The following is a 10573-nucleotide window of genomic DNA, read 5'->3' as shown; positions in this document are numbered from 1 at the left end:
ATTCTCCCATTTGAATACCAAATCGAATTTATGTCAATATAAATAGTCTTACTGATTTTCAATATGGAATTAGGTATTAAGTGTTTGGCATTTGAAACACTAAATATTAAAGACTTTTATGTGTTGATATCAAATATTTGAGGACTTTTATTCAAAGCTATTGCTTTTTGTTTTAAAATTAGAATTATCTTTAATGCAACTTTTAAAAACCTAATATAAAGTCAGTACTTAGAAATGAAAAAAGGCATTTTGATAATGTTACTTTATAGAAATATATTTAAAAAAAAGTGATGTAACAATATTTAAAATTACTCTTACTTTTCTTTTCTTTAACATTGTTACTAAATAAATTATTTCCTAATGCATTGGAATTAAAACCAAATTCCTTATTTTAAATATAAAAGTCAATTTAAATTGAAATTTTAAAAAATGAACTTGGATTTAAAAAAAAAACAGCTTTTAACTATTCAAGCTATAGAAATTTGCTGTGTAAAGGGGGAGATAAATGATCAGCAAAAATATATTTGATGATTTCTTCAACTATATAACAATACATTGTTATTTAAACTAATTGATTGAATTCAATAGGCTTCCTGATCAAAATTAATGGAACTGATTGATTGAACTATTGATTTTGGACAATTTTTTTCCTAACATGAAATTAGCAATTAATACATCAGCTTTTCCTATGTAAAGAGAAGAGTAGACTTCCTCTCCGAATCTATGTAACATGGCACTAGTTTCCGATCATTAAATACTCCTCAGAATAAAAAGTTTTGCATATTATTGTACAGTTGTTTGCAAAGAGAAATGACCTACGATTTATCACAATGAAATAGATTCATCTGATCTATTCTCAGAAACTGGTGACAAAGTCCAGCCTCCTTCTCCGTCAAGATGCAGAACATTGTCATGGTATTTCAACAAACTTGTGTGATGGCCAATGCTTATCACAGTTATGCCTAAATCCTTACACCTCTTATAAAGTTTAGCTTCTACTTGGGATCCTAAAGCACTAGTAGCTTCATCCAAGAATGCAAGTTTTGGTTTATGGTAAAACAGACGGACAAAACTGAGGCGTTGAGCTTCTCCTGGAGAAAGTACATCATTCCAATCCCAATCCACTTTAGCATTTAATCCGCCAGTCTTCTTCAACAAGTGTTCTAAGTCGGCAAACTCTAATTCACTAGAAAGATAATTACAAATTCAAAACTATTTTCATATTTATTTCAATTAAATAAAAAGAGGTGCTTTGTACATTTTTTTTAAGCATTAAACTTTCATGTTAAAAAAAATAATTGAGCTAAAACATTATTAGTAGTCATGGGTTAAATTTTGCAAGGACAGCAGGAAAAGAGGTCATTGTTTTAAGCTTTTTAAATCTCAAGCTAGGTAATCTGGAAATTAGAAAAAATTTCAACTGCAATAGTGTGTCATAGGCACTTTGAATATTTTAAGGGAAGAGACTAATGAGCAAGGGATCTTCACTGAGGACTAGTAAATTGACTAGGACCTGCCTAGCTAGACCTAGAGCCTTAGGTTGGTTCTCACACTTGTATTTGTTTATTAAAATATAAAAAACTTAACTAAAAATAGCTAACACAAATGAGGGTTAGTTGCAGAAATAGAAAACTTAAAGGCATAAAATGATATTATAATTTAAATCACCTTACACTGAGTGTATATGATACTATACAAAGTATAAGTCATCAAATTTAAACATTCAATTTCCAAAAGTAATTTTCAGTATCTCAAAATCATAAAAATGGGGTTGACTCTTTATTGCTGCTAATAGCGGCGCTAGGCGTCGGGCCTCGCGTAGATAGGGCCTCGCAAAATTCTCAAAAGTTTTAAGAAATGTCCATGTTTTCAATTGAAACTGTAATTAAATATAACAGAAACAAAAGTAATCAAAACAGTGCATGAAAGGGAGGCAGTACAGAGCCAGTCTTAGTAAATGCGAGACCCAATTGGAGAATTCTGTAGGGTCCTTTTACAAATTCAAGCAACATCGGGCGTGGTCAGTACTTGGGATCAGGGACGGTGCCAGAGGACTGGAAGCTGGCTAACATAACACCACTCTTCAAGAAGGGGTCTAACGGTATTGCTGGGAAAAATAGACCTGTAAGTTTGACTTCGGTGATTTGTAAGATTTTCGAGACTTTGATCAAAATTAAGATCATGAAGTTCTTAGAGACTAATAGTCTGTTAACTAGTTTGCAGCAGGGGCGTAGCTAAGGGGGGGAGTTTTGGAGACAAACCCCCCCCCCCTGAAACGTTAGTCACAAAAAAAAAAGGGAAGAGAAAGGAAAAAAAAAGAAGAAAAAGAAAAACCATCAAAACGACTTTTTTCTGAGTAACAAAGGTCAAAAATTCACTTCGCTACCCCCCCCCCCCCCCAATGCCATTGAAAATATGCTTCCTCAAGGATAAAGAGGCCTCCCTATGCTGAGACATTTTTTTGATAATTGAGTGAAATTTGACACTTTGCTTTAGAAATGGGATTGATTTGTTAAATCCACGTATAAGCAGCCTTTCTTTGTCATAGATTCTGCAAATTGTTAAATATGTTTAATTTTATGAGCCGCGCAGTGGGAATATTGCATACAGTCGAATCTGTATATTTCGAATTTCACATTAAAGAAAAAAAATCGAGAGATAGATCTAGATTATTTCTATTAGCTTGGTTCGAATTAAAAAGTAGAAAATAAAAAAGACTTCTGTTTATAATACCCGAAAATTGCTGTTGCTCTCTCAAATAGATATTTATGTAAATTCTAAAGCAGCTAATAAAATTAAAAATAAAGACTTGAGAGGAGAACAGGTGGTATGCATTTGAGCGAATAACTTTCTACCGCCTGTATTTCTTCCCTAACTTTTTTAATTCAAATTTTATTAACTGCTTTAGAATTAGCATAAATGTAAATACATAAAAAGCAACATATAAATATAACGATATGAAAAGCAATTTCATGAACGGAACACGCTCATCAGATGTTTGATTTCCCCCTGATTTGGATAGACTGGTTTTGACAAGATGTTGCTAGAAAATTTCACTTTAAATTAAATGGAGGGAAAAGAAAAAAAGTTGAATTTTCCTTAACATTAAAAAAATAAAAAATACTTTGCTTTTGTTTTGTTTGACACAAGTATCGGAATTGGGGCACCCCATTCCAAAGTATATAAGATTCACCTCCCTCTTATTTTTTAATACAAAAATTTTTTATATATATATATATATATATATATATATATATATATATATATATATATATATATATAAAAGAAGAACCCCCCCCCCCCGAAAGTCGGGTCTAGCTACGCCTCTGGTTTGCAGTATGGTTTCAGGAAAGGTAAATCCTGTACTACTAATTTATTGCATTTCTACGACAAGGTTACCTCAACTTTAGATAACAAAAAATGTGTGGATGTTGTTTATATTGATTTTCAAAAAGCTTTTGACAAGGTACCGCATGTTGCTCTTCTCAGCAAGTTAGCTGACATAGGAATAGGAGGAAAAAACTTTACTTTGGGTTAGAAATTGGCTGACTGGAAGGAAACAGAGCAGTTGTGAGAGAAAATCATTCTAATTGGAGTGATGTTTTAAGTGGGGTTCCTCAGGGATCAGTTTTAGGGCCTCTTTTGTTTATTATATTTATGAATGACATCAATGAAAATATTTCTGGAAGCATGAATTATTTTGCTGATGATGTAAAAGTTATGGGGATTGTCGAAAATGAAGAACAAGTAAAACAGCTGCAAGAGGATTTAGATCATATTACTAAGTGAGCAGATAAATGGGGTATGGCAGTTAATGTAGGGAAATGTCAAGTGCTACACTTAGGTCATGGAAATAAGCGTATGAGATATCGTTTACAGGGTTCAGTCATAAATCAGGCAGAAAATGTTATGGATCTGGGTATCTTTATAAATCAGGACTTCAAGTTTAGTCAACATTGCAGTATTGCTAGTAACAAAGCCAACAAAATGCTTGGGTTTATCAATAGATCTATTTCAAACAAATCTAAGAAAGTTCTTCTGCCTTTATATAGGAGTTTAGTAAAACCTCATTTGGAGTATGCTGTTCAGTTATGGTCGCCTTATCTGAAGAAAGATATTTTTGTATTGGAAAGGGTTCAGAGAAGGGTAACTAAATTAGTAAGGGGACTCTCAGATTTAGAATATGATACCAGACTTAATAGGCTTAACATGTATAGCCTGGAGCAAAGGAGAGTCAGAGGGGACATGATTCAGTTATTTAAATTTATCAAAATGAAAGATGTAAATGGATTAAATTTTTGCGGGGAAAGCAGGACAAGGGGTCATTGTTTTAAGCTATTTAAATCTCAGGCTAACTTGGAAATCAGGAAAAACTACTACTTTAGCAGGGTCGTGGGCACTTGGAATAGCTTACCGGAAGAGGCGGTAATGAGCAAGGGAGTGGATAGCTTTAAGAGGGTCATTGATCTTCATTGGGGACTAATTAATTGACTAGGACCAGCCTAGCTGGGCCCAGAGCCTGTTGCTGGTCGTCACATTTGTATTTGTATTTGTAAAATAATTGTACAAATTTGAGCAGTGCCTGATCATTGATTTTTCCAATGCGTGCAAACTTTTGAAACTGTTTAAATTATCCGTCTTCCTTCAAGTTTCTACATCACCTTTTATTTCTTTTATTTTTCTGAAAGAAATTACTGAGTGAAATTTCTTATATATATATATAAAGAAATGTTTGATTTAAAAATTTTCAATAAATTTGAATTCTACTCCCCCCCATCCCCATTATATTTCTTTTCTTTTTTAGCTTTTTTCCTAGTTCGTCTAAAAATAAGAAAATATTCAAAATGCTGATCCTCCGAACTCCCCCCTCCTCCACACACATAGATACAAAAAGCATTATGGAGCATCTGAAATTTTGTTTCCAGATCTTCAATTTTGCGATATTTCCAGTTGAAAACCCCAAATACTCAACAAGGTCGAAAATCGCTTAAAATTGCGTCTTTGGAGCTTTAATTTCAAAAATAACTGAGCCGAATATTACAAAATATGGCCTTACAATCACGTTTTTAATGATTGAATTTCAGAAAATGTTTGGCCAACTGTCCCCATACCACCTTTCTTGTATATTATAAGCAATTAGGTCTTTTAAACTACACTAACAAAAAGTTTGTGGAATTGGTCCTGAATATAAAATATTGCTTAAGTTTGTAGGACAATAATTTTCCAGGGAAAAGCTCCAGAACCTCCTTTCTGTAAAATCTTCTAAGTTTGTCTCTAAAATTCTGTTTTTGAATCTTCAATTTCAAGAAATTGCAAGGGTGAGGAGGAATTGATTTCAACCTATTTTTTTAAAAAAAGAATCGATTGGGGACAGTCTCCAACATGCAAGTCAATAAATATGGCCTATAATTGCGTTTTTAAGGCTTCAATTTCTAGAAATTTCCGAAACTTGTGCTTGCTGTTTCCTGAAAATTTGTACCTATGAACTATTTATCTTCTAATTCTTATTAAGTTTATCTTCTTTGCAGCACACGGATATTTATTTAATTCTTACTTATATTCATTTTTTTTTTTTTTTTTTGAGATGGAAGGCTTTTTATTTCTTTTTACATCACTAAACTAAAGCTAACATTTAAAAAAAAAGGGGGGGGGGGGTTATAACCCTTTGGTGATTGTTCTACATTGCATCAATCATCCTCACTAATAACGAAGAGCCAGCGATGCCCTTGTTTTAATTATGTAGTGCCCGCTCAAAACTTTTAGTCATTGAATTAATAAAAATAATAAAGAAAAAAAGAAAAAGAAATAAAAGAAGAAAGGAGATTACGTCATACCTTCGAATAAAAATCAGATCTTCTTCACTGAGCTTCAGATGCTTTGGTAAAATTAATGGATACACAATTTGTTCCATTAGTGTCCCATCTGAAAGTAATGACCTTTGAGGTAGGAAAAATATTGTTGATGGTTGAAAAGGCAATTTCTTGATAACTGACCCAGATCGAACTGGCCACAACCCTTTTACTATCCGAAACAATGATGTTTTACCACTTCCACTCTTGCCTGTGATTAGAAGATTTGAGTTGAGTTTTATTTGCAATGAAATGTTGGCTATCAATGGTTTAGATTCTTTTGGCGCACAGAAGGTCACATCTTTGAGTTCAATGACAGAATCATTACAATCACCTAAAAAAATTAAAAAAAAGAGTTTAAAACATAGAAATAATATTTAGATAATTTTGCTAAAATATCTATTTATTTTTCATGTTATCTGTTATAAAAGTTGTTAGATAGTATTCTGGTTCATTTAGTATACATAAAAATATGTTACTTGCTGTAGCTCATAGAAAACAAGCTAATGTTTTGACTAGGAAATTTATTTCTTTATTTTTGTAAATCAGTAAGAGAAAAAAAAGAAGAGGGGGGGGGGAAGGACAGCACTCAGGTGTCCGGTTGAACATTTCAGAAATCCAGCACACCTAAATGGCAGTCCATTCTAATTTCATAGCAACGGTTGCAATGGAATGAAGAAAAATAAATCCAAATCTTATCCAATGTAATAACAATGGTTGTAATGGAATAAAGAAAAATATGCAAAATTTTCTGGTTGTTAGAATCTAATATTTTTTTACCTTAAAAAAATGGTTCTTAGTATCCCCAAAACATGTTCATTACATAACTTTATACTATAACAACATTAATTTTGTCATTTATATTTTCTGTATAAAGGCAACGGTTTTTATGGCCGCCATGTATATGAATCACAATTGTTCTAAACAGTTTTGATTGCATAAAATGGCTGATTCAATAAAGCTGGATTTTATTCTGATTTTGGTAATTGATTCATTAAAGTGGTTGATTCAATTAACCATTGATTCAATTAACCAACGTCCACTGTACAAACAATTTCAACTTTTGCATGAATTTTAGCTCTGATGGGATCAAATTCCAAAAATAAGAAAATATATCACATACCTCAAAATAAGGTTGTTACTGAGTAAATTAATTCATAATTAATTAAGAAAATAGTCAGATCTATCAATTGTATAGTCTTGATTTTGAATAAAATGTTTTATTTGTTTGAAAATCTTAATATAATATTTAGGGAAATTTTAGTAACAAATGTCATTTTTTAAACGAAAATCTTACCTTCATTCCTTAGAATTAAATTGCTGTCATAATATCTCCAAGTGTCTTTGTTAATTGGTTCATTATTAATGAGTAGAACATCTAATATTTCACAGACACGGTGTGTAAGGCCCCCAATTTCACTAAATGCTGCAGATGTATTTATCAGGCTTGAAAAACAGGAGATCAAATAGATTGAAACAAAAGCATTCTGGCTAATAAGAGCACTTAATTCAGCGGGTGTGAGACCAGAATACAACCCAGAAAAAATAGGATATGCTAAAATTAAATAACTCACAATGCTCCCTATGTAACTGAAAAAATTTGTGAAGAAGTCAAGAGGGAAGTTTCTCAAATAACGAGATTGCTGGGTTATTATTAAATCAATGAGTTTTGAATCAGTTCGATATAACTCAGCTTTATCAGCTTCTTGAAAGGCAATCAATTCTGCATTCGATCTTATATGCATGTGTTTAAATCGAAAATATCCTTCACATTTTTCTTGCTGGATAACTTTCAACATGACTGGCTTCATCAATAATTTACTGAAAGCTGCTGATACAATAAAGATAAGAAATATAGATGTAGGACCAACCCAACCAGTGGTGTGAAAGCAATTATATGAATAATAAGAAATAGTAAATGGAGCTATGACGATTGGCTTGATAACTGAACTAAACTTTTGACAAAATTTATCGATATCTTGAGTGATTCTTTGATCAGGGTTATCCGTCAAAATTCGTTTAAATGTATTTAAATAATAAAACCTATTTTTACTGAAATATAACGAATGCAAACGATTTGTCAAAATTTCCCTAGATGATACGTAAAACACATTAGTAATATAATTACTACAGCTCAATACGGAACATATAGCACATATGAGAAGTGTTGCTTTTAAAACTTGTAACCAAAATGCGTTCCAATTTTTATCCCCCAGCACTTTGTAAAACCCGCTAGGTATTATACCTACGTTATAAACTAAGTACTCTTGAATCAATGCCAAAGCACAGATTAAAAGTACAAATATTACACTTATTCGCTTTGAGAGGATAATACTAAAAAGTTGTTTTAAACGTCGTAAAGTAAAAATTCCAAAGCTGTAAGATTTCGCTTCGGGGGTTACATGGATTTCAAATAAGCTCATCCTTTCAGACTGTTCATCCATTTTAGAAAGAAAGAGAGATGCTTATTGATAAATAATCATATTATATTACAGGAAAAGTTATGCCCACAAGTTTCACATCACACCCATTGGTAAACAATTTAAATAGACACAAATTTGTTTTGATGCCAACTCATAAGCAATGTTTCATGAATTTGTGTCACGTGGTAAATAAAATTTACTTGACGTAGATGGTTGCGCTTTAAGGATGTATCAAAAAATCCTTTTAGTGCAATAAGAGCAGGTAAACTGAAATATATGATCTCTTATCATCTCAGAAACTCATTTTGCTGTTCGGCGACATTTTGTAAGTGAAGAAGATACATTGTAAAATCGATTTAATATCGTTTTAAGTGGCAATACGCGGGCTCCCTCCGTTTTACCGCCATTATTTTATTCAGTGTCTGGTTAATGCCCGGTTCCTCGAGGTATGAATTGTTTCTGTCATTTTAAGTAATATATTTTAATGAATTGAAAACATTCAGTTTTCTTGTAGCTTTTTAAAAATCTTTCTGTTATCTACTTATTTTTAAGTGTTGTATTAAAAATAACATAGCACAAATTTAACTCTACTGCGGAGAATGAATCGCGCAGTTGAAAGAAAAAAAATGCTCTATATAATGTTAAATTCATTTGAACATAAATTTTCGAAAAAATTGTAAAAAAAATGTTTAAAACTTGCCTCGAAGTGCCTTTTTATCCTACATTCATTTATTTAAATTACGTGTCCTTTGTTCGGCGCGTGGTGCATGTGCCGCTTAATAATTTCATTTTATGAAATTCTTTGTTAAGTTCTCTGCAAAACAAATATTTCTAATTTATTATGGATTTTAACTTCTAATTTCAGGATTGGTAACGGCAAAAACAATGGGAGACCCTAAAGAGTAAGTATATCTATAAATAAGTATTTTTAAACTTGAAAAGTTTTGTCAGCATATTTAACGAAAGCCTTTACTTTTCTGAAAATTTAATAGTCTGACATGAAAAATTTCAAAAGATTTGTCAAGCTATTTCTTCGCACTCGGAAAATAAGCTTGTGTTTGACTCATTAATTTGACAAATTACCGTAGTTAAAAAAAAAAAAAATCATTAGTCACCTAATATCTGCTAGTTTGCTTTTTGTGCTTTTTAAATACCGTGCTATTTAAACATAGACCGATTTAATAATTTGACTCGAATGTCACAACTAGACTGCCTCTACATATTAAGATATGTAAGAAATTATAAGTTTTGTAATCAATGTAATTACTGATAACTTTTACTTAACAGTTCAAAAGGAATCCAGAAATGTTTGAACATTTTAGTTTGTTATGAATTTTTATGTTTTCCACTAAATTTAATTGCTTTAAAGTACTTTCAGCTCATAGGATGACCTAATGTCAGCTTTGAGTATTTAGACAAAATTTAGACTTGGGGGCAAAATAGCTAAACCGCTTTCTGCCATTAGCAAAAAAAAAGCAAGCCTGTAGGGAAACATTCTGCCTTAGAAATCTTAATTGCAACCTAACCGGACTTATTATTTTTGATATTAATATTTCAGGACCAATAACATTTTAATCTATATTAATCAGGCTTCGAGTAATCGCCAATTACGTAATTGTAATCTGAGTAATTGGTTAAGTTTTCTGTAACCATAATTTGTTGATGGGATATTCTCGTAATTGAAATCTTAATCAGGATTTTCATGCGTAATTGCAACTGTAATCTAAGTAAAAAAAATCCGTAATTACCCCCTTGCAATCGTGTAATCTTGACTTCCTAAAAGTGAAAAAATTTAAGCCACTCTTTTACTAAAGTATGGAAAGATAACACAATTCAATAGTAACATAGAAAACAACTTCTTTCTTTAAACGACTATTCAGTGCTCATCCACACTCAACCCTGTTTGCAAACGAGTCGAAAATGGAGCCCTATCTTAAGTACAATTGGTACCCTGTGAGCACTTTTGACAGGAACGTATCAGGACTTGGGAACGTCTTCCCAAATCCTAACAATTGGTCATTCATCAGTTTCCCTATCATCTCAATATTAGGCAATCAAGTGAAGCACATTGCGGCCTCAAAATGTATTTTAGCAGAAAAAGTACAATATCAAAAGTACAACTTAGCTTTGTGCAACAAAAAGCTTTTGGGTTTTTTACTTTCATGAGAAATTTGTGAATGACTGAAAAAAGATTTTGTCAAAAGAAAACCGAATTCACATTTGTGTTTCAGTGATTTTTTTTGCTACATGACATCTAATCTAAATCCTGGTGAGTAAGATTTTTTGTATGTTTTCAAAATT

General features: G+C 31.9%; 2 protein-coding genes across 3 annotated transcripts in view; one reads left to right on the top strand and one right to left on the bottom strand.

Annotated features, from left to right (window-relative positions):
* Positions 1 to 438: 438 nt before the first annotated feature.
* On the bottom strand, positions 439 to 8363 carry LOC129220328 (lysosomal cobalamin transporter ABCD4-like). The gene is made up of 3 exons (XM_054854727.1): positions 7147 to 8363; positions 5835 to 6183; positions 439 to 1186 (listed from the first exon to the last, which is right to left on the bottom strand). Exons 1-3 carry the CDS (start codon positions 8291 to 8293, stop codon positions 826 to 828), a joined length of 1857 nt encoding a protein of 618 aa, XP_054710702.1. The 5' UTR covers positions 8294 to 8363; the 3' UTR covers positions 439 to 825.
* Positions 8364 to 8597: 234 nt separating this feature from the next.
* LOC129220148 (nucleosome assembly protein 1-like 1) overlaps positions 8598 to 10573 on the top strand; it is a 40072-nt gene continuing 38096 nt past the window's right edge. For both annotated transcript variants that reach the window (XM_054854501.1, XM_054854502.1), the window contains exons 1-2: positions 8598 to 8718; positions 9138 to 9174. In XM_054854501.1, coding sequence (XP_054710476.1) covers positions 9158 to 9174 — 17 coding nt within the window. In that variant the 5' untranslated portion in view covers positions 8598 to 8718; positions 9138 to 9157. The remainder of the gene's footprint in view (positions 8719 to 9137; positions 9175 to 10573) is intronic.

This window comes from Uloborus diversus, chromosome 4 (assembly GCF_026930045.1).
Source record: "Uloborus diversus isolate 005 chromosome 4, Udiv.v.3.1, whole genome shotgun sequence".
NCBI lineage: Eukaryota > Metazoa > Arthropoda > Arachnida > Araneae > Uloboridae > Uloborus > Uloborus diversus.
The sequence above is the reverse complement of the archived record's forward strand: the minus strand, read 5'-3'. Positions and strand labels throughout refer to the sequence as shown.

Coding starts and splice junctions, on each gene's coding strand:
- LOC129220328 (XM_054854727.1), bottom strand. CDS start 8,293: ATGGATGAACAGTCTGAAAGGATGAGCTTATTTGAAATCCATGTAACC. Junction 6,184..7,146: donor TTTAATTCTAAGGAATGAAG/GTAAGATTTTCG, acceptor TAATTTTTTTAG/GTGATTGTAATGATTCTGTC. Junction 1,187..5,834: donor GATCTGATTTTTATTCGAAG/GTATGACGTAAT, acceptor TTATCTTTCTAG/TGAATTAGAGTTTGCCGACT.